Source organism: Catharus ustulatus, chromosome 7 (assembly GCF_009819885.2).
Source record: "Catharus ustulatus isolate bCatUst1 chromosome 7, bCatUst1.pri.v2, whole genome shotgun sequence".
Classification (NCBI taxonomy): Eukaryota; Metazoa; Chordata; class Aves; order Passeriformes; family Turdidae; genus Catharus; species Catharus ustulatus.
In genome coordinates this window covers 19,388,592-19,413,258 of record NC_046227.1, presented here as the reverse complement: position 1 = coordinate 19,413,258, position 24,667 = coordinate 19,388,592, and the positions used below count along the sequence as shown (strand labels likewise).

General features: G+C 41.2%; 1 protein-coding gene across 1 annotated transcript in view; it reads left to right on the top strand.

Annotated features, from left to right (window-relative positions):
• Positions 1–621: 621 nt before the first annotated feature.
• CERS6 (ceramide synthase 6) overlaps positions 622–24,667 on the top strand; it is a 97,375-nt gene continuing 73,329 nt past the window's right edge. Inside the window, exon 1 of the mRNA XM_033065038.2 lies at positions 622–950. Coding sequence (XP_032920929.1) covers positions 781–950 — 170 coding nt within the window. The 5' untranslated portion in view covers positions 622–780. The remainder of the gene's footprint in view (positions 951–24,667) is intronic.

Below are 24,667 nucleotides of genomic sequence, written 5' to 3'. Positions count from 1 at the left end.
CAATGTTGTTGCTGACGAGTTGTGTGCTTTCTGACGCTTTTCCATGCCACATGTACACCTGTTTGCTGTACCCGCGAAGTTCAGAGTAAAGTCATTGAATGTTTGAGGGTCCGTCCGCGTGGGACAGTCCCGCTCGCGGTTAAACACCTCAGCCGAAGCGGGCCGGGAGCAGCGCTCCGGGCAGGGTCACTTAGGGGAGCGGGCTGTGGAAGCCGACCCCGGCCTGCGTGGCTGCGCAAAATTCATAGAGGGCTTTTCACTGCTCCCACCTGCCTACTCCAGGCTGGCCGGGACCCCGGCGGGGAGGCGAAAGGGTCGGGGGGTGACACGGAGCGGAGCCGCCAGGGCGGCGGGGCCCCGGGCCGGTGCTGAGGCGGAGCCTGTGCCCGGTGGGTGCTGCGCTGCTGCCGGCAGCCTCGGCCGCGGTGACCGCCCCTGGGACGGGGTCCCTCTCGCTCGGGTCGCGTCACTTCGGTTTTAGCCTTCTGCGCTGTCTTTCGGCAGGGGAAAGGGGCGGGGGAAGGCGGCTCCGGACCGCCCGGCGGGGCACCGAGCGGCGGCGGGCGCGGGCGGGAGCCAATGGGTGCCGGCGCGGCCGTGTGACAGGCGGGGCGGCCGCTGCCCCCGCCGGGCGGGGAACCTGCACGGCGGCGCTTGGCAGCATCATCCGCGGCTGCGGGGCTGACACACGCCTCCATCCTCCTCTCTCCCGGCAGCCGCTCACACGCGCCTCGCCGCGGGCGGAGCGGAGCGAGGGGCGCCGCGGCAGACAAAGCAAAGATGGCAGGGATCCTCGCCTGGTTCTGGAACGAGCGGTTCTGGCTGCCGCACAACGTCACCTGGGCGGACCTGCAGAGCACGGAGGAAGCCGCCTTCCCACAGGCGGAGGACCTCTACCTCGCCTTCCCCCTGGCCTTCTGCATCTTCATGATCCGGCTGCTCTTCGAAAGGTAACGCCGAGCCCTTCGCGCCGCCCCGGGTTTGGCTGGGCTGGGCGGGCCCGAGGGCAGCCGAGGAGCCTTGTCAGTCCAGCATCTTCCCCGCCGCTGCTTCTGCCGGCCTCACCGGGCCCTTGCGTTATCCCTGCCCCTCGGTCGGTCACGTAGCGGGCCCGATGCAGGAAGGTGGAGGGGTTCGAGAGGCAGCCGACGCGCCGTTCCCGCTGCCTGCAGCGCGGCCCGGCGCGGGCACTAGGAGGCGAGGTCTGCCCGGGAATGGGCACAGCCCTCCCGCCACCTGAGCTGGCCGCGGCGGGCGGGGGAGATGGGCCCTCCGGCACCTGTACGGATCGGGGCGCCTGCCCGCCACCCACGGGCTGCGCCGGGGTCCTGTCCGCCCCCCTCACGGGAGCCCGGCGAGAAGAGCGGTGCCGACGGGCCGGGGCGGGAAGTGGTCCCGGCAGGAGAGTTTGCCGTGCCCCCGCCTCAGGGCCGCTCTCCACAGCGAAGCCCGAGCTGGGTGGGTGCCCTGCATGGCCGGGAGCGGCGGCGGGTTCAGCATGGGGCCTCAGGTGGCAAGGGGCAGTTCTTGGTGAGGGCAGCCCGGGGCAGCGGGGCTGAGCTGAGCTCTGCGTGGTCAGTGCAGATGGTATCGGTGAGCGCTCCGTGCCGACTATCGGGGCTGCCAGGATGTGGAAGCTCAGTGATGAAACGCGCCAGACGCTGCTCATCCCTGAACCAAACTCACCGTTCTTCGACGCTACTGAACTCACAAACCACGTTTCACAAATACATAAATACGTATATATGTATACTTAATCCCAAGGCGTCAGCCTAGCCACGGGTGAGCAGTGTCTGTGTTTTCTGTGAGTGTTTCGTGCGGGTGCTGAGCAGGGGCCGCCTGTCGCGGGGAGGCAGCTGAAGCCAAGTGGGTGCTCACTGGAGCACGCTGCTGCGCCGCATGACAAAGGTGCTGCTCCCTCAACAGCAGAGAACAAAAGAACGATTCCTTATGCCAACACCTACGTGTTTTCAGCGTTGTCTTCTTAGGCATGCTATTAGGGTAGTCAAGGGAGCTACGGAGGACCGGTAGTTAATACATGCCAGAGAAGGGCTGTAATGATACTTCAAAAATTATAAAACAGCTGATCTGCCAGGTAACACTTCAAATTTCCTAAGTATTCCCTCTTCCTGGTTAGAACTTGCCTGTATTCCTAGCTTGGTTGAGAGGACTATATTTGTTTTGGAAAATAAGGTGTCATGGGCTATTGTTATCTCCTGTGTTGCTCTACAGATTTACTGAACAAGACAGCAAAAAAGTTGTCATCTGCCTGAAAATCTGAGGTTGTGAAAAGTTGATTGAGTTACAAACAATTGAGTTACATACTGCAACATAATTACAACTGGAGTAATGAGTACAAGTATTTAGATTATGTCAAATAATTAAAAATTTTTTTGCAATCTGTATGATGTGTACTTTTGAGTGTTGAAAGTGGGTGTGTGGTGTTGCATCTCTTGTCATCTGAACCTCAGTATGCATCACAGCAGGACTGTGTTTTGATGGAGGAACAGTTAGTCAGAGAGACACTTCCAGCCTCAAGTTTAACTCACATTTCTGCTAATCCTGCCGTGACTGTTGTTAGCATTGTAGAAGCTACTCTGATTATGTAGTAGTTTGTATCCACTTGGGTTATTTTTCTTCATTAATTTAAAATAATGTTTAATTTTGCAATATGTTATATTTTTAAGTGTTAGGTATGCATACAGATGGGAAAACCAGTATTTTTAAAATTCTGTTATATTCATTAGACTGATTTTGAAATACCTATATCTAGAAATGTGTTCTGCTAACCTGATTGTAGGTGAGAGACCTCCAAAGATGTTTTATTAACAATTACTTAGGCATGTGTTTTTTCCTTTTAAAATTAAAATCAATTTCAAAACTGTGCTGTGAGACTAGGATCAGGCTGTTTTATGTGGGGTTAGTTCACACAGCATGGTGCAAAACTGATTTCTCATGTAGTGCATTTTATTAAAGCGGGCCAGGTGAAAGCAACTGGACCTGTTTCCACTGATGAAAGCAGGGGGATTGTGTATGACTTTGAATGGGGGAATGATCAAGCTTTATTATTGCTTATTATTAATTGTTTTTTTTAGATTTCTGTACTTTGGTTGTTGGGAGCTACAGAAATCCTTCATGCACATCATCAATTAAAAGTCTCCAATTATACACTAAGGGGGAAGAGAGGAAGATCTTTAAAATTGATTTTTTTTCCTTCTCTGTATTAAAATGTGGGTTTTTTTAAACTCAAGTTGTGGATGCCTGATGAATGTGCTGCATCCTGCAACATGCTCTTGCAGATGTTTTGCAGTTTCAATGGTAGCAGCTACAGAAAAAATAAATATAGGTTCTGTAACCCATTTCAAAAAGTTGCAGGTTTATTTTAGATCTATGACTCTACTGTAGTATTGTAACATCAATGTATTCTGTATTTTTTTTTGTAAGATACCTTAACTCTAATAGGGGTGCTCTTGTAATTCTGTATTCTGGTAGGTAAGCAGACACACAGTGTTAAGAATCTTGATATTATGTGTTTTGTATCCATTGTTTTCAGACTGCTTCATAGCAGCTGACTTCTAGGCTGCTGGAGTTAATTCCTCTGCTTCACAGGAAGGTTTACTAACTTCACAAATCCTCACAATAGTAAGAGATACAGTTTGGGGAGTTGGACTTCACATGTCTTTGCTTAGAAAGTTCTTGATGTGTTTGGGGGATACAACTTGCAATGCTGCAAGTTGATATATATGTTTATATTCTATATACATATGTATTTACAGGTGGAATTGAAATGATAGAACTTGGAAATTTTGTTCTTTATGTATACACATATTATTTACAGAGTTAACCCTATAGGGATATTTTTGTTGTTGTTGTTTGTTAGTTACTTGTTTGGAGAATCAACTAACCAAGCCAAGAAAATAATCTAGACAGTTCTTAATTTTTTTTTCTCTTTTTACATGAGTTATTTTATATTGATTTCCTTGTTCTGCTATCCCTGACCAGCCCTATTGAATGAAAGGAGAAGGGAGATTAGAACATTATTTGTATGATAAGCTGCCTCAGCAAATGAATCTGATGATGATGAGTGCTCCTGAAATAAGGTTTGGTCTGAGGTATAATCTCATAGCCATGAGATTTAGTGGATGTGTCTGCTGAGATTATCATAGTTACGGATGTAAAAAGGTGTTAAAATACTTCAACAGCCTTTTCTCTTTTACCTTCCTTCTCATTCATCTCTTTCTCTAAACACCAAGTGCATTTTAGAAAAATTATAATAATAACTAAGCACAAAGATAGTGTTACCTAGTAATTTGGAAGATGGTGGAAGTTTAGCAGTGCAGTGGGTAATGCAGGAACATATTTCCCTGTAGTATGTATTCATTTTGTGTGTCTTACTACTTTTTTTAAAGGCATGTAAGTGATTAAGGACACCCTCTGTTCTATACAATGCCTTCAGGTCATGTAAGTGCTCAATAATAAGTCTCTGTCTTCCTGGATCCTTTCCAGTTCTAGTGTGAGAAAGACAGGTTAAAGCTGAATTGAAACTGGTCTTACTAATAGTGCTGTAGTTTTGATTTGCCTTAAAAAAATTAAAGAAGCACCTGTTATTCTGGGCAAATACAATTTTTCTGCTTTTGTTCATGCTCAGAAGCAGCATCCTTTCCTAAACTCCTAAGCATGCCCTCTGTGAGGAGTGTCTGCTTATACAAAAACTATTCACTCAGCAGTCAGTGTGCTTGTTGGGCACAAAGCAAGAGGATAACACTTCTGTTTTAGGGACTTCTCTCAAGGCAGAAGTTGACTGAATGTACCAAAAGGATTCCTGACTAAACAGATTTCTGATATGGTCCAACAGTCTTCTGATTCAAGTAGTCTGATATTACTGCTTTCTTTACACTTGGCTCATCTATTGAAGTTACTAATATTTCAACTTTGCACTGTAGTTGCACTATATTTTATTTCCCTCATCTTGTAAGCAGCAGTTTGGGCTCAGATCTAATGAAATCATGCTATGAATCAGCAAACTAGCTTATACTGCTTTTATTGTAATCTGGCCTTGATGGGGAGCAGTTCTCAAAGGTGATGCTGATATTCTGCAGTTGATGGAATGGCTCATAAGGTCAGAGATAGCTTGATTATATATAGCAACAGCCCTCCAGCTGCACTGACTTGAACTGAGCCAGCCACATCATTTACTATTACTCTGATCGAGATACTGTAGACATTGAGCATATGGAAATTCATGGCTTTTATATGAAAATTTATTTTTGTAATGATAATTCAGTCTCAAAGATAACCTCAGCTGATTTTCATTTGATATGACAGTAGAATTCCTAGTGGATCTGGGTGACATGATACAATTACTGTATGGGCATTTATATATATATATTTTTCTAACTATAAAAATTTGTTCAGATGACAATACATAAAGTCTTACAAGTGTTTCTGGTGTGTAGTGTATATATATGCAAATTTGATTTCTGGACATCAAGTATCAGTGGGTTTTTTTACAACAAAAAAGAGACTAGACAGGATACAAATTTTGGAAGAGAATGTACAAACTTGCTATACTTCCAGAAGCCCAAAACCTCATCTGGAGAGGTTGGGTGGGGCATTGGTGGTTATTTCTGTCAAAACCTTTTCCTAGGCTGTAATATTTATAGATTTTTTGTTTATTTCCCTGTGTGTTAGGCAAAATCCGATCATTTAGGTGTAATTCATTTGTACGTAAGTGGATGCATGTATTCTGGCAATAACATTCTCAGTTCTTAATTTACTTTTTTTAATAATTTTTTTCATAAGATGACATGTAGGGCTTTTTCTTTTTGCTTGATTGCTATTTACTAAATGCTTAATTCTGTTGAAATTGAATAGGATGTTGAAATTGCTAACTTGTATGAAAAGACAGACTCTGGAAAGAAAATACCTAAAAAAACTATTTATTTTCAACTTTAAACCAATTTGATTTTAAAAAGTAAAAGTAAAAAGTGTCTTAGCAGTAAATAGTTTAAAATGCATTTATAACTTGCTGATCATAATATCAGTTTCTCTGTGTTTAAGTTACTAATTTTCTGTCATTTATTTTTTTCTTTATATAGTTTTGTTTCCTAGGGTTGCAGGGTTGAGCTTCAGCCACTAACACTTGCAGACTAACACTCCCCAACAAAATGATTGTTTTACCTGGAGAACTGTTGTCTATCTTGTCTACCTGTCTGTCTCACCAGATCAGACCAGTGCAGTGCATGCTCCGCACATTGGTCCTGCCAGTTCTAGCTGGTGTGTAATGTAGTTGTGTGCTCACACATAGGCTTAGAGTGTTCCTTTAAAAGAAGGTGGAGTGGATAAAATGCACATTATTTGAATGTCCTCCATGTACAGATGTGCATTAGTGTAGATTTTAAAATTAGGAGTTAAATGGGAAATGTGTGCTGAGCTCCAGAAGAGAATGCCATTAAAAGTGATTCCATGTGAGAGAAGTATGACATCTAAACCACGGCTCTGCCAATGGAAAGGTTTCAGTGACAGGTCCCTAGTGGGTGCTAGGGCCCTATTACTGAGGCAGAGCCACTGTTATTGGGTTTTGTCTGAGTGCAGGTTCCAGTTACTGGTAGCAACTCCAATTTGGTTCCTGTCTTGAGTCCTGTAACCATACAATTGGATTCAAATTACCTGTGTCTGTTTCTGTTGCTCCTACTTCTGCCTCTGTCGCTGATTAACAGGCATTTGCCAAGGATTCATTCTTGGAAAAAAAAGAGTTTCTGGTATGCTGCCCCTTTCTACACATCTGCAGACCACTGTCTTATTAGTCTATACAAAAAATTTAGTAAATTAACATTTGTTTCCTTAAATCTATATCTGTTCCTGTCAACAGGGTTGATCCCTGAGCTGAGCAATGTTTATTTGACCATATTTTGGGGGGGAGGTTTGTTCTTTTTTTCTCAAGTTGTTAAATATCCTATGGCTGCAGTAGGTTTACAATTTATTAGTGTTTGTGTTTCTGTGTCTGTCTTGAGATGGTCTTGGAGTTTTGAAAAGAAAATTAAAATTACAGCATAAAAGTATATATCTTTTTAAAGTGATGTAACCCTATGTATTATCCAGTAGTATGCTTAAGACTGTAGTTGACAGCTTATGGACAATAGATGCATATAATGTGTATCAACCATTCCTTGGAATTGTTGATCTAACACCTGGATTGCTTGATGTCTCCCACTAGAGTGGCTTCCCTCACTCACTGGGTGCTTACAGATTTTGGGGGACACCCAGGTCAAGGGAAAGGAAGGGTCTCTGATAATTTGAAACAGGAGGAATTACAAATGTCGTGCTTTAAGGTGAGCAAAGCTTCTGACAATCAGATGGGCTGAGAACTTCTGTCCTCTGGGAGGAAGTGTTTTTAGCACATAGTCCTTAAGAAGACTAACTCTACACCCTATGGCGTCCATCAGTTTCTGGCGATGTTTTCTGGTTATTCTGAAGTAGTCAAATTGCAGCCAGGGTGAGAGAACTGGACTATTTAGCACAGTCAATTGTAATCTTAGAGATGTTTTTTAGGTAGACCTGTAACACAAAGTTGTGACTTCTGCACAAAAAACAGAGAGTAGAGTAATTTTACGATTATAAGCCGCACTGAGTATAAGCCGCACTTCCGAGTGCCAGCAGCTTTTCATTCTTTGTCCATACATAAGCCGCACCTGATTATAAGCCGCACATTACAATACAGAGTGTGATAAAAGGTATCTATTCTATCACCATCTGTTGAGGGCGGGGGCAGTGATCCTTATCTCTGTGGGAGATGTTCTGCTAATGGGCTATCCATTGAAACCAGGCAGGGCATTGTTCTTTATCTTTTCACAACCCATCCTTCCTCCAGCCAGTCATTTTCTGCTAATGGCCCATTGAGTCCCACTGTGTGACTGATAAAATTACTGCATCCCATTGGAAGTTGCTCCAGCCAAGAGGAAGAGCCCAACATTTCTTACCAAGATAAAAACAGAAGTTTTGGGACACTAAGGGAGCCCCTTTCTCTGCTGGACTCCAGAGGAAAACTGGATTTCTCCACATCACTACTGGACCTCCGGAGGGAAACTGCACCTTCTGCAGGAGCACTGCTCCAACTGAATCACGTCTGTCCCTGCAAGGGGAGTGCAACCACCATTTAATGGGACTGCTACCAACACTCTTCCTGACGGGGTGTCAGGTTGTACTCTGACTTTGTCAGGGTTTGGAGTTTGTTTCTTTGTAGTACTGTATTTCTACTTTAATTTCCCTAGAAAAGAGCTGTTATTCCTGATTCCCATATTTTTGCCTGAAAGCCCTCCTGAAAGGGAGGGGTTTTACATTCTCCATTTCAACGAGAAGTTCCTGCCTTTCTCAGCAGACACCTGTTCTCCAAACTAAAACAGCAACTTTTCGTTCTTTGTCCATATATAAGCCGCACCTGATTATAAGCCGCACTTTGGGTTCGGACCAAAATTTTAGTCAAAATGATGTGGCTTATAATCGTGAAATTACTGTAAACTGTATTTTTTCCCCTACATCGTTAATACCTCTCTTAATAGCAAATTCTGCTGTTATTAAGCTTTAAAATTTCTAAGCAATTGTAAAGCCTCATGTAACTATTACTGGCGTAGCACAATCAAATTTTAACTCTCAAGGTAATTGTGCAATTGCTAAGAAAATTCAAGAATTGCGAAGGAGTGTAACATTGAGTTAACCATGTTATGTATATTGGCCATTAGTCCAAGTTATGTTTTGCACAGGGAGGAATGAAATGCTAAGGGTCTCCAGACTACCTTGTATTAATGAAATATCTTTCATGTTCATTAACCTAAAATTCATTTTAATATTATAAATGATGCACAATAAAGTTTGGTGTGAAGTGATGAAAAGCCTTCTTTGTGCTCACAGGTCACACTAGGATAGTTAAAGCAAAATCCCTAAACCACTTGCACTTTTTCTCAGTGCAAATAATACCTTTGCTGTATTGGTTTCTCCTGTATGGATGAGGGCAATAACCTATAGTACTATATTAAAAAAAATAAATCTACCTGACATAGTGAACACTGTTGCACAAACAAAGGTTAGAGCTTGGAATGTGTTCATTGGCATAAAATCTTGCATTCTTGAGGCTATTTGAGTATTTGTGCTTGCAGTAGTGTTTATCTGTCATTTGCAAAACTAGGAGCTCTGTTTTTATCAGTAGTGAAATAACAGAACGTGGTGTCATCACATCTATTCACTGCCCATTTGCCATCCTCTGAGATAAACTTAGTATTTTTTAGTTCTGCAAGCAGAAAGAGAAAAAGGCTTAATAGAAAGGATGCTGAAATCCTCACTTCATCATTGGGATCTCTTCACTCCGTTTTCACTGCTTCTTCCTGACTAAATTCAGTTCTATATGACATTGAGAAAGTTCAGATAATTGATAATTACTATGTCCATGGGACTCCTATCTTTTCACTAAGAGAGTGGAAGTGAAGACTAGTCTTAATTTATACTTTCATATGGTGTTTGACAGAACTTTAAACTGAGAACTGCTTTTGTACCAATACTGTCTACCCTTGAAATGGTACAAACGAGCTAAACTGCCTAGGCTAATGAGAGATGCTTTCCTGCAGTGGCAGGGAATTGCTTATTTGGAAGTAAGACTTTGCTCTATAGCTCAAAGTAAAGAGCTTACTCAAAAGCAGTTCCTGATCACAGAAGTAATGTGAAAGGAAGATCAGAGTGGTGCGTTGTAATATCTCTTGTGCTTGCTCTTCCTTGTGTCTGTTGTGACTGTGTGATGTATGTACTGCTAAGACACAGTTACTTCCATAGCTGGAGACAGACTGCTTGGTGTGCTTTTATTCAGGGGACTGCTCACACGGGTTATGTTCCTTAAGATGCACAGAAATTAGCCTTGATATGACAGCTGCTGAAACATTCATTGTTTGTGGGCAGTGTAAATGTGGAGTACTAGTCTAAACCAGGGGGCATTGCAGTGTGACAGAGTAGACAAAATTAAATCTACATGAAATGAAAGTGAGTTCAGAAGTTTTTGGGGTGGTGAATGAACTTGGGTAGCACTTCTCAACCATGAGGACACCTGCGCAGCTGGGGAGCTGGAGGGCTCCAGCCTCTCATCAGTTGACTGTCAGAGTTGAGGCTCTCCTGAGCTCAACTATAGCAGATGAGACCAGTGCTTTGTCAAGATCAGAATCCCACTTGGAATTGGTAAGACCAGTTGTTTCTGTTGAAAACAAAGTCCTAGGAAATGAGTGGGTCATGGATATGTACCTGTTGACAAGCTTTTCTGCATTTGTCCACTGGCTTTTCTCAAACTTCTGGCCTCAATACTCAATGCTGCTGGATGAGATGATCAGGTCCAGCAGGGTGTAATCCATTCCTGTTATGGACGGACATCATGTTGGAAAGAAATTGTTGAGAAAAAGAAAAGCGGGTGGTTAGACCACAAGCAGGAACGTGTTGTGTATATATTGAAGCAATAATTGAGTGGTTGATTCTTATCTGTTAAGTTTTCCCACACAGTAGTATGAGAGAAGGGTGAGAACTGATATGATAAGAGAGTAGCCTGAAAATGTGAGCAATTCCAGTGCCAAACATTTCCCAGTCTTACAACACTTGAACTAAATTAACAGTGATTGCATTGTTGTGATGATGACAAATTGAACTGTAGATGGAGTCGTGGGAGTGCTGGGGGGCAGAGATTCTTAGTGGTTTACAGTGAAAGGACAAGAGGCAGCAAGAAATTGATATACAGCAAATTCTGTTTAAACAAACTTTTTCTTGGGATGATGGTGCAACACTGTGGCAGGTTACCCAGAGAGGCTGTGCAGTCTCCAATTGTGCACATGCTTGAAAAGCATGGGCATAGTCCTGCACTGATTGACCATCCAGTGGACTTGGTGATCTCCAGAGGTCTCTCCCAACTTTGGCAATTGTGTGAAATCATAAACCTTACTGAATGACATCAGTGCAGGGCTCCAGGGCGCTCCTGGATGAAGTTTGTACACTGTGTTGGAAAACTGAAAAGGAGAGGATTAAGTTGAAGTTCACAAAAAACCTACAGAAGAAAATTAGGGCAGAGCGCATAGCATTTGATTGAATGGACATATGGATTTTCCAATTTTTAGGATGGATCATTTGGTTTTGTTGTAGTCTGGTGTGTGAGCAGATGAGATGTAAATGGAGAAATAGATGGGGACCTCCTCTACCTAACACAGGAATTACCTTATGGGTACCCAAAATGAAGTCTGAGTTGCTTTGAAATAAACACATTCTATTCCCTTCTAGGATCAATAGTTTGAGTCTCCTACAGCATAAGATTTTATTATAGCAGGCCATTTTGAGGATAATTTTAGTTTTGTTCCATTTAAGTTGTTTCTTTTCAACCCTGCGATATCTTTAAGATAATTTTGGATTTGGAAAAAATTCACGGAACAAGGCGGTTAGACGACAGAAAACAGAAATCACATGCCTTACTGGAAAAGCTTTTATTCCCTTTGTGTTCAGGATAATAAGAGTAAATCAGACTTAGGAGGAAAAAAGAGAGAAGGTGGTCTGTAGTTTCACATTCTTTATTTTGATAATAAAATGCATAGCTGAAAATATGTTTGTGTATATGTGTGATAGAGAGTAATTTATATACCACAGTGGCATCATATCAGTCTGATGCAATGTGCTTTTTTCTATTTTTTAAAAAATATCATTACATCAAAAAACAGTTGTAAAGAGTGGATGTAAAATATTGACTGCTCTAGAAAATGAGATATTTCAAAATGTCACTTTTTGGGGTGATAATGAAACAGTTTGATATTTGACACAAGAAACATATCTTTCCTCCTAATTAGAAGTACTGTTATGTGTGCTAATCTGGAATTGTTATTTTCTAGAGCATTTATAGGAAACATGAAAAATACTTGGTTTTCTTCCAGTTTGGAATGAAATGCAAAGTTAGAAATGTCAAAATTTCATCAGGAACAGATGTCCTGACTTTCGGCCAACACTGATAAATGGCTTTGGTTACAAGACAAGGATGTAGAGATAAAAATGAGATCTCTATAGCATTGCCAGCCTCCAGAATCACACATTCTTCCCCAGATTTAACAGTTTGTATCATGCATGATACATAGAAAGTTTAATTGTGTTTTTCTGTTTGTTTGGTGTTTTATCGGAGGAAAAAATTACCTCTTAACAGGTTGATTTTCTTGAAAATAGGCTGATGGCTTGTTAGGGTCATGGCAAGAGTTTGAATCTCTAGCGTGACATTTACCTTCAGTTACCAAGACGAAAAGTGTGCTAGCAGAAATAGAACACTACTTCATCTTGCTTGTTCTTCCATCGAGAGCTGACTCCAAGGTTTGAAGAGAACCCAGTTGCTTGTATCCATCACATAAGTATTCCTTTTGTTTTGCCTTGTTTCCCAAAGGGAATAATTCAGGTGTAACACCAGAGTGGTTTAGAGCTTTAAAGGAAAGAAAACTTCAAATTTACCTTGAAACATCTGCTTTTGCACTTATTTTAAGGGTTCTCAAGGGTTTCAAGCTGATCCTAATTTTATCAAGACTCTTTCTTAGTTTGGTAGAAAAACAATATGTTGGTCATTCTCGTCTCAAAACATTGCACATGTTTATCAGGAGCAAACCATCACTCCTTTCACATTTTCTTTCTGCGAAGTCCTGTATCTATACCAGGATTTTTTTTTTTTTCAGTGGTTTGAAAATAACCCAAGGTCATTGACTAAGAAAATGACATCTGCTAAATAATCTGCCATCCTCTTCCAGCTGTCAGACTGGAGCACAGCATATTGAGAAACTATGTACAGAGAGGAGGTATCTGTCAAAGCAAGGATGTTGCCAGATATGTGTTCCATAAAGTGATTCTTTGATTTCAGTCCTGCATATCCTGTGTTTTGTGTACAATATGCAAAGGACCTCTGCTTCCCTTGAATACCCGTGGCTGACTTGAGACCTTGACCACAATAGGAAGCTGTTATTATGGATTTTGTTTCGCCTTTTTGTTAGAGCCAAGGCGGTAGTATCCAACATCTTACTTTCTCTTCTTGATAACATACAGAAATTGCAAATAAAAAGTGAGATTAGTTCATTTTCATGTATAAAAGCAGTCTTTGGAATCCAGATATTACCACTTACATCTTGTGTTCTTTTTCAGACTTACATTAATTTCACTTGGGGCTCCTGTGAATCTCTTGCAAAGCTTTAGGCCTGCCTGATGCACATGGACTGGTAAATCCTAAGTCATACATGAAAAAATAAGGGTCAGGTGTTTTCATGCTCCCATCCCAGTGACTTCATGGAGTTTCCTGTGAAACATCCTGGATCTATACATCAGGCTAGTTGTTGGTCTTCCAACATTAGCATTTGTTTTCCTAGATGAATTTTTAATGTAAAAAGAGCATTAATTTTGTGAAACTGTATTACATACATAAAGAGAGTTTTGTCACATAGTCTTACAGGGTTATTTGTGTACAGTAAGGTCTGCAGGAGGTGTAAATTACAGTTTCTTTGAGGGTGGTTGAACTGATTTGAGGGTCTATATTACACTTAAATATGATTTATTTACTCAAATTTCCCGAGTCTGATCTGCCAATATAAATTAGAAATCAACTTCTGCTGAGTTCTAGTGTTTTATCAGCATGTAACTTCTGTGAAAGACCAGAAATTTTATGACATTATGCATGGTCATGTGTAACCATGGAGTTTTAGTAATCTTACCTAGTAATTAGGTTACTGTTTTAGTAATTAGGAAGCAGAAGCAATTCTATTTCTTTTCCTATATATACATGTATACATAAATATATAATTAATTTTTTTTGCACTGCATTTTTCTTTCCTTGATTAAGCGGCACATTTTCCCCTCTCTTCCATTTTTCAGGACTAGTAGTATGTGTACAGCCAAAAAGTATTAGTTTTGTCTGAAAATCCTCACCCAAAAGGTTGGTTAACATTTGATGTCAACTGGAATGACTTGCTCTTTTTTCACAGAGTAAGAAGTGCTCTTGCATGCTGCAGGGTGATGGAGCGGTGAAAGGGACCACATGTGAGCCTTACTACTCCTTCCCTCAGTCCCTTTAAGGAGAATACCTCTAATAGTGACTTAAGACTGAGCCTGCTGCTCAGTGACAGGCTGCTGGTGTGCACCTTGTGGACAGCTTTCCTGTGTCCTGCCTCAGTTCTGCTCTTGCACAAAGTGCTTTATGGTGGAGAAGAAGGTCTGATACATCTGTGCAGTGGTTGTAGCTCCTGTCTACATGTATAGAGTGGCCTGGAAGCAGTATTCAGGTGTTGCCCTAGCAGGCAGTGTGCTGCAACTGCATTGTTGTCAGTCCATGTGTTCTATGTCAACTGTAGTCATTTCCAGAGTAACAATATAAGCAGCTATTAAGAGCTCTGAGGACAAACAAACAGAAAAAGAAAAAGTGTCATCCTTATTATGATGATGTTTGTTCCACATGTGATGATTTTGTGATTTAGAGAGCACAACGGGGTGGGTGTTTATATTAAAATAGGTTATAATGATGACCTCCATGATTGTCTCAACAAGTCTGCCACTCTGCTTCACAACAAGGCTTTTTTTGCCTTGTCTGGTAGTGCTGCAGGTATTTGTTTACACTGAATGACATAAAGAGGCCTCTGAATGAGTACACTTGCGTAATGAACAGTGCATTCATCAGACCCACCCTGTATTTTCTTCCAGCTTCCATTCACTGGGTTTTCTTCAGTTGAAGGCTTCCCTCTCAGCTTTGCCTACAGAAAACTTTATCACAGGAGTGGGTCCTGGCCCTCCACTCTTCTGACCTGTGGGAGACTAATAAAAAGTATACTGATCTGGTTTTGCTGTTGTTGAAAGAGTGAGACCCCTGACCTCAGGAGGTCTAAATTTGAATATTATAATCAAGTAGAGGACTAAAACTCTGTGTTGTGTTGTCTGCTGATTATTTTGAGTAATCTATTATGTGGCTTAGGATCCTGTTTTTTATCATATGAGCATAACTACAGTAACTGCTTATTGCTACTAAAAAGTTTTCATATTTTATATGAGAGCTATAACAGATAGCAAGAAGTTTTTAGAACTTAATGCAGAGTGAGCCATCCTGCTGAACTCCTAAGCTCTTAGTTTACTATAGTCTTATAGGTGCAGTTGCTTCTGTCCTGGAATAATTTCAGAATGTGTCTGGGGTATGTGAGGATAGGGCAGAAGCAGGAAGATGGAAAATTTCACCTTCACACTGCAGTTTTGTGGGATAATTTTCTCTCCCTCTCTTAAGTAAGACTTACACGTATCAGGTCTCAGTGGCCCTCAACTGTATGAAGCATCCTCTTCTAAAGGACTGCCATTAATCAGTCCCATTCCTGGTTTGACAAGGGCAGATATGGAAGAAGACAAAATTAGCTACAAAACATGCAGAGCTTGTGGGAATCCTTACCAGAAATCTGTTTTGGAGAACTCAGATCTTGAAAAAAGGTACTTGCAGCTCTAAGCTCTAACAGCCACTGAAGACTTAACATTTTTTACGTAACACCTTACTGAATATTGTCTTGTCTGGAAATTTTCTAGTTTATTACTTCAGAGAAACAAAATAAACTCTTCTCAGTAGCAAAATGCAAGCTGTCAGACTATCTTAATTTTAATGGTATCATCTTGCTTTACTGTCCATTTACAGTGTTCCCAGAAAAGTCATACACATTTTCTTTTCTCATTTCTTACCTCAGAAACTGTAATGAAAGCATAGTGATAGCAACAATAGTAATAGTAGCATTAATTATTTGCCTGTTTTGAAAGGGTGTTTTCTGATGCAGGTCTATAAAGTGAACTTAATGCATATGAACAGTTGAGAAAGGTCTGAACAATAATATGATGGCTGCATCCCTGCCTGTGTCTATTAGAGCTGTGTAAAAGTGAAAAACCAGCAGAAGGAAATGCTGTTCTACATTAAGCATGGGATTGTGCTTGGCATGAAGACCTGTGAGTCGAGGAGAGCTGCTGTGTGTGGCAGCGCTCTAGACCAAAGAGATGTGTCCTCTTTATTTCGATAGAAAGAAATAAATTTTGTAGCTCATTAAAAATATGGATTTTAATAATGCTTTTGGACACTTGAATGGTATCTAAGACGCAAAACAAAAATTACTTGCAAAGTTATTCTTTTGTAATGGTTGTAATTTTAATGAAGAACTTTTTACTTGTAGGCTTTATTTATGACAATAGCACACTAGTGGAGTGTGCTTCAGCTCTCAGTTTATAGTTCTAGGTTTAGATTTTGATTCCGCACCTGGATTATTTATGGTATAAACAAAATAATGATAAAATGTAAGTTCTTTTGGTCCTACTGCAGAATAAACTCAGTGAATTTGGCATTCCAAAGCCTATTAACAGTGTTAAAAGAATGAGTAATAAAAGCAGAAGTTGGAATACTTCTGTGCCATCAATAAATATTTGCATCTCAGATGACAGATCACGACAAGTCAACCCCCTCATGAGTGTGAGTAATGTAGATAATTTTTGTGGAGATGCAGTGCAGCAACCACATGACTTGTGGTGTGACAATCTGCTGCTCTTCAGTATCTTGACACTTCTGTTGCTTACTTGGAATTTCAAGTTTAGAGAGCTAATTACTCACCAAACTCTTCCTGTGCTTGCTAGGTAAAAAATCGTGAATGGAGCGGTTGAGGAGCAGAGGTGGGAATGGGGCAGGGAAGTAAAATTGGAAGGAGCGCACAGGTGTCTTCTGGAGTGTGGGAGAGGGGAGTGGGACTAAAGATACCTTCTGTGTGGGGAAAACATGTCTGTGGTGTAAGTCTGTGCTCTTGGGTGGAATGTGGTGTAACCAGGCATGCCCATTTGTTTGTGTCACCAGAAACAATGTGTTTGCAGCTATTCGCTTCAGATACACTTCTAAATTCAAAGGTATATGAGAACACTTATATCCTAGGCAAGGAAGAGGCTTGATGTGTGTATGTCTTTTCTTCCTCAAGTTGTTAATGAAACAGACCTGAAAATTCTTCAGAAGAATTCAAATGTTGCTTTTTTTTTTTTGGCACTAAGAAAGCCATAGTGTTTGTATTATTGCAGTCCTGTCCCATGTGGAAAGGTGTAGCATGCACCACCCCCACCTTCTTGCAAAATCTTTAATGAAGACAGATGACAACTCAAGAGATGCCAGCTGGGTCATGTGACCCAAAATTATTATGGACTGGTATCTATTTATCTCTTCTGGTGACATCTAGAAATCTGTTATTTGGGTGGGACAACACCCTTTCTTCTCTTTCCAAACTAAGTCAATAATAACCTTCTAGTTTGGTTGTTAAATGTAGATACTGTTATTTCTGGAAGGTCTTGGTGATAGCTTGGATCCTTGTCATTCACCAGAACCCTGGATGGTCAGTGAGATCAGGAACTGGTCTGAAAGATAACTGAAAGGAAGTAAAGGACATTTATGTTAAGTGTTGTTGGGGAAAGTGAGTTGCCTCTGCAGAGGTTAAAAATAGTATTAAAATGGCACAATTTCTGATTGGTGAGCTGAGAGTTCCAAGAGCAGAGGAGTTACAGCTGAGGTGACAAACCACAGTACAGCCAAGAACAATGGGAGACCTTGGGCATGGAACAAGTAGGTGAAATTTGAGGCTGGTCGGCCTTTGCGAGAAAGAGAAATACTGTTATTTGCAATGAATTGTTTAAAGTGGACTTTTCTTTGCCCATTGCAACTGCCTGACAAACTCTGCTGTTGGCAAACCAGGACTGATAAAAGGATTCTTGATTTTAAGATAAAGAACATTTCCCATCAGCTGGGTAAGGCATCCTTCGTGTTCTTAAGCTATCACAGTACATAAGTACTGCTTAAATCATCTGGGGAACCTAATAGTGTGCTACTTTTATGAGTTGATTAGCACTAAAAGTTTATTTTATGACATTAAGAATAATGCCAAATAATTGTTCTTGTTATGTGGTGTGCTGTAAGGGGGGGATGTGTGCCTGTGTGTGAGAGAAAAATGGTAATGTTCTCTAGTAACCCAGAACAGTTATGATTGCCTGGATCTTCTAGAAGCACAAGATGTTTTCAGCAATTAATTTATAGACTGAGCAGATGTTAATTATGGCAAGAACCCAGTAAAGAACAAGAGCTGTTCTCTGAAAGACTCATAGATATTTTCCCAATAACAGGCTTAGGGAAAAAAATGTACAAATTTTATTTTCTTATTGAGAAACACTTATTTCTTAAAAGAGGTCTTCTGTTAAGTTTGTCAGTAGACTATCAGCCATAAGGTTCATTAATGATCTAACAGAAGGCATTTAAACAATTGAAAAAAATTCACTTTTTTTACTTAAAATGGTTTGAATGTTCTTGAGAGCTATTGTTAAATTCTATAAAATATTAGTTTGAGCAGCTTTTTTAATAAATTGAGGAAAAAGTAGTTTCCATCTTAATTTTTGTAATTTCAGACAGTATTTTAGAAGTAAAAATAAACTTGGCATCATATAGGAAGCAAACCTAGCTGACAGTGTTGATGTGCTAGACATCGTTAAAGAGAAGCAGCAGTTTCTGATTGATTGGTGGGACAACAAATCATACTAATGCAAATGAAGTTTCTCAAGTTGTTTTAGAATTTATCAATTGAATAGGATAGTGAAAAAGCACCTTTTGAATCTCAGTGTTTCTCATTCTGGGGCAGTATTTAAAATGAAAGATAAATGAAGGAAGTATAATTTAGGTAAGTATAGACATACTATCTTACCACTGTTCAAAGGGTTAATGCGAAATGAGCTTTGCATTTTTCTAGAAGATCTGCTTTAGACCATCATGCATGAACATAGTTCAAGGAGAAACTGAGCATTAAAGTAAAGGCTTCAAAACTGAGTAAATGTGCCAAATGTTGCTACCTGACAAAGTAGTGATTCCAGAACATTTTTAGTTTGTCAATTCTCTTAAAAATGCTTGTTTTTTCTATCTTTGTCAACTCCTTGTATCTACCTCAAGAATTCCATCACTGCAGTTTCTTTGCTTACCTTCTGATCCGGTAACATTCAACAGAGGGTTCAAATTGCTAATGTCTTTCTGGGTTCAGATCCAAAATGCTTCTTCCCTCTAAATGTGTCACTGTCAAAAAACCTAATGAAACAAACATGAATCAGTCAGCCCAAAAAAGAGAACCCAAATGTTTTCCTCAGGATTTCCATAATTGTTTATCTAAGGTACTGAGGCAATAATTGTTTATGGCTTGGTGAATTAAGGGTGAAAAATTATTCAAGACAATGAAAGTTCAGCTGTAACTGCTATAGATAAGATACTACTCAAAGGCTACACAGGGCTGGTTTAGACGAGTTACATGTAGCATAGCCTTAGCTTCAAAGGAATTTAGCCAAAGGGAGGAATGGTAAAGATAAAAAAACCCAAAAAACATCAAAGACAAATGCTCCCTGTGCACGATTTAGAATTTAGGATGCAGTCTGTGTAGTCTGCTACTGTATACTGTGCTCCAAAGGGATTTTCTGGGTGGTCTGTGATAGTCCTGGGTTTGCTGGTGAGAGAAAAAGGTTTTAGCAGCGCAATAGAAATTCTGCATAGTACCTGTGTGGAAAGTGAAATTATAATTTCCATTGATTTGAACTAAAATGACTCAAGATTGGTTGTGAATTTTGCCACCCAGATCTGCATGTGTCATGTTCCACAATGGTCATTCTTTTTCATCAAAGCAAATGAGTGAGGCACTCCTGGGTCACAGCAACACCCTCCCCTCTGCCTGCAGTACTTGCTTTCCCACAAGGGGAATCCCTTGGCTGCTGTCCCATCCTGCTCGCATGGAAGGCAGCAACAGCAGCAGCACACAAGGCTACAGTCACCACATGGTTAGAGGAGGTGCTTGCCAGTAAGAGTTGGGACTGGTGCACCCCAGCCTTCAGCTGTCAGTCAGTGTCCTGTGGCCCTGTGGCATTGGTATGGAGGTTGTGGTACGTGGCTTGCCAAACCAGTTGGGTTGGCCATCACTGCAGTAAGTCAGGAAGTTGAAGTTCTTGCAAGAACTTGTCAGGTAGCATATTGCATGTGGTAGAAATAGGGTTCAGGAGTTATTTTAGTATTTGTCTGATACAGAATGGCTTTTTTAAAAATGGTAATGAAATAGAGTCCCTTCTGTCTCTGCTACAGGACAGAAATTAATAAAAATGAGTAAGCTGAAATTGGACTGACTCAGTTCCTACAATTTGTGAAGATTTAAAAACCTGCTTAATACCTTTGTGAGTGTGAATATATGAATTCCCATGTGTGAGTCCTTTTTTCCAGACAAAAATTGTTTAAACATAGAGAGGGTGATGAGTAGATATAAACCTGGTATTATAGTTTCTCTTTGAACTCTAGTGTCAAAATGGAGATATTTATGAGATTTCTAAAACTGTTCACCATGAAGCTGTACAAAATACACTAGCAAGATGTCATTAAAAGCAGCAGATGCTATTATGGTTTTGCTGCAAGCACAGCAAAAGTGAAAGCACAGCAATTCCTCTATTTTTGCCTCTTTCTAGCCTATATTTGTCTGTCTCATGCCCCTTTCCTTCTGCATCTATTTTCTGGCATGCATCATTTATTTGATTGCTAATGGACCCTAGTAGCATTGAGTACATGTGCTCTAGTATTAGGATTTGTGAATAGGAAAGATTATAATGATTTAATTTTTCCCCCTTCCATCTGTAGTGGCACAGATGAACCCCCTGATATGAACCAGGCAGAAGCAGCTCAAGACCTGCATGACAGGTCTGTTAATTGATTCGTTCAATAACTGCTGAAATCTAAAGGGGAAGAGGGCTGGGGCGGAGTGGCAGTAAGGTTGACTAGCAAAAGATTTGACCTAGTTTTTCTATCTGCATGGCTGTGCAGACAGACTCAATTATAAATCTGCTGCTTTAGAAGAGCTTTTCTTTTTCCCCTGTGCAAACAGCTGCATTGATTTTGAATGTTCCAGTTTGGTTTGTTAAAACGTAAAATTTTGTCATCATTGTATATAGTATCATGAAATATGCATGTGTGGTGAGAAAGTAAGGGGAGGCACCTACTTTTGGTGGATTGCTGTGGGGTTTGCTGCTTTCTGCCCTGCTGCTTGATCTTCTCCTGCATGACATTACATGCTTGGCTTTTTGTCCTGCCTGTAGTATTACTACATATGGGAAATACACTCACTCTTTACTTTGCATAGGAGTTATGTGGTACTGCTTTGCACACAAAGCTAAAGGAGGCTGAAAGACTTTTGTTTTAAAGTTTTTTATAGCATCTCTAAACTAATAATTTGGCCTTCTTGTATCTATTTATATCATTTGACCTTTGCTTGGTTTGCTTGTTTGTTTATTTTTCATTCCTTATTTAGCAGTGAAGCACCAGGGATTAGTACTAAATTCTGCAGCAGCATGGGGATTCATGACAGGCTTTGACCAGAGCTTTGATCCTCCAGATGCTCTGAATAAATATTATGACAGACATTTGAAGGGGGATATTCAGTTGCTGAATATGTTTATGTATAATATTTTTCTTCCTTTTGGTCACAGATTCCTTCTAGAGTGCTTGGTTAACTGAACACATGGCTCTGTGTTGACCAACAATGGATTTTTTACCTGTTCTGCATTTCTTAATAACTGGTTTGGTTCTTGAGCTGCTTGCATCTGCTACAGGAAAACCATAAACAACTGAAAACCAGGAAACTTCTGTTCCTGAGGCTGCTGTGAGATACAGCTGAAACAGTAACAGGAGATTGCAAAAACCCATCTTTGTTGGTTACAGCCTGGCTTTCTATCTCTCTGCCCGGGTGCTCTCTTTCATTGTGCTGTAGGCAATGGCCCTGCAATATGGCTTTATGCTGCTTTGCAGTTTCTTGCTGTTTGCTTGTGCTCTCTGCTGCCTTATGGCACTGGCTGTGGCTCCAGTGTTGGTTTGTGCCAGCTGGAGATGCTCTTGAAAAGGGCAAGGGTTTGCAGCTCTCTTGCAGCTGGCAAGGAGGGGACCACAATGATGGGGAGAGAGCAAGGCAGAGGTGGTGCTTGGACCTGGGGAGGTTCTGTAGGCTTCATGGAACTCCTCCCTTAGCCAGCCTCTGTGTCAGTCAACAATATTGCCCTGCATTAGGCTTGGAAATGGATACATGCTACTGTGGCCTTGGTGAAACAGCATTCATCAGCCCTCCTTCTTCCTCTCCTCTTTGGTTTGCAAGTGCTTCTCTCTGAAGCTGGAAGGATATCCCTGTATGTAGAAGCTGATCTTGCAATGAAGTAATTTCATCACTGTTTCCTATTCTAAAGGAAAATTTGGGATTGTGCCATAGTCCAGGGTATTCTGAAGACTTTTCTTTGTATGCCTGGCAGTAGCTGGTGGAGTCAGCAGCCGTGCTTTTTGGGAGCCAGGCTGTGTCAGTAACATTTCTCTCGGGGATGATGACTGACATGCATGTCAGGAAAGTGACTGTCAGCCCCAGGAGCTGAAAGGAGGTGCAAACTCACAGGAGCTGCTCTGAGTATCCTTCTTTGGCATCATGTCTGCTGGCCTGACATTCCCAGTCCTGCTCTGAGCTATGGTCTTGGGCTGAGGTACTTGGTCATGTATCTAGGATGTAGATGTAATTTCTAATTTGTTCTCACGGGAAGACAGACTTTGTGATTCTTTGCTACAGTTCAGGCACTGTGCAGATACATAACTGATGTGCATGCTGAGTGTTTGGGAGTGTGTGCAACAGGGGAGTGTGAGGGTCTTGGCAGCACGCTGGCCAAGTTCATATGGGGGGCTATAAGTTTCTAACATCTGCATTTGCCTATGCAAATAGACTGTCATGGACAAGGCTTCAAAATGAGTCCTGCAGTAACTCTTGCCTGGGTATTTCTCCTCGCTATTCCATCTCCTCCTTTTTTTGTCTTCTTGCCAAGTGTACAGCACTCCACAGTTCAAGTGCAGCAATATTACACATGGCTAATCTCTAACCCAGCTGGGTGAGAGACTGGCTGTCGCTTCCATTTGACTTGTCAGATGAACAAACTAGATAACATTCTGGATAGGCTTTGTGCTTTTTTTGGCTGAACTGCCTCATGATTGTCCATGCACACCAGAATGCTCAGCTTACTGCAGTACCCAAAGCAGTGGGAAGAGCTCTGAAGATCTGTGGGAGAGCTGATCCCCAACAAGGCAGTGTGTTTGTGTCTTATGTTCTGCTGGGAGGGTTTTGGTGTTTGGGCAAGCTTCGTCTGTGCCTTCACAAGGATGTACACTGCTGCTTTGCTCAAACTGCACCCAGACATTGCCATCAGAGATTGTTGTAAGGGTAATTTTTTTCCTTTTTAGTTATACTCTTAAAAAATTTATTCAATTACTAACCTTAGAAATTATGTTTCTTGCCATTAAAAAGATATAACTGATGATTTACAATTGTGTGAAAATCTTCTATAATGATATAACTTATATGGGTTCCCAGTTTTGGTTTTCATCTCAGGCAGTATGTACTGTGGTGTGTTTAAAAATGTATAAATAAGCAAGACAGTTCTAATGATCCAGAGGAGATGAAAAGGGTTATGGCACCCTAAACAGGAATACAAAGACTAATGAATACTTGCCACTTGAAGGTTTTGAGTAACTATTATCTTACCAGGGCAGATAGATGCTCTGTCTAGTTTTCAGTGTGAGGCACCTTCTTCTTTCTTTCAAACTCTTAATGGTAAAAAGCCACCTTTTCTGTCACTATGTTTGCATCACTTAGTTGTGGCATCTAATAGCAACCACTGGGGGCAACGTTACAGTGTCAAGTCAGGTTTCCTCAAGTACCCACCTGCCCATGTTTTTTTTTTTTTTCTTCAACTTCTGTTGGTAGAGGTGGACATTTATATTACCATACTGTTAGGGAACCATATTTTAGTCAAGTACCCTCTAGTCAGGTGTAATTTGAAATTGTAGTGTGCTAAGTTGCTGACAAAAATCCCTGTAATGAGCAAAAAGAAAATATGATCACAACATTTTCTTGTGTGTTTTGATGTAGAAAATACACTTGCTTATGGATCCTAAGTGTAAATCATTCAGAAATACCCAAGATATGAGATTACTTATTTTCTTTCACTTGACTCGTGCTGCAGCATGTTCAAGTGCTGTCAAAACCAGTGGACCAGCATTGTTGTTGCACAGTGAGCTCCTCCAGATGACTGGTAGCTGTGCACGCAGCTCACCAGTGCATCCTGCAGCATGGCTCCCTTCCCTGGCTGAGGTTTCTGGCTGCAGCAGCCCGGAGAGTTGTTTCCAAAGTGTCGTTTGGGTGATCTGCTAACAAATCCTATTATTTGTTAATAGGATTTGTTCTTGCACTGTTTTGTCCAATCACTAATTGTTTATCATGCATTAGGAGTACAATGAGATGCCTGTCAGCTGTGTTTTGAGCTTTTTGTGTGCAAGACTCATTGTTTGCCTGTGATGGCAGGTTTTGCTTCGGGACAGCCTTAGTGCAGATGGCAGAAAACATAAGGCTCTGCATTTCAAGCACTGCAGTGTAGTATTTCTGGCACTGATGGGCAGTAGCTTCCCCAACTCCCCAAGGTAGGGTCAGAGGCTCAGTAAACTCATTTGGAGGGCTGGGTGTTCTGCGCTTCTGCATACAGAGCTGCAGCTGCCTTCCAGATTGCTTCCCTGCCTTTCTGAGTG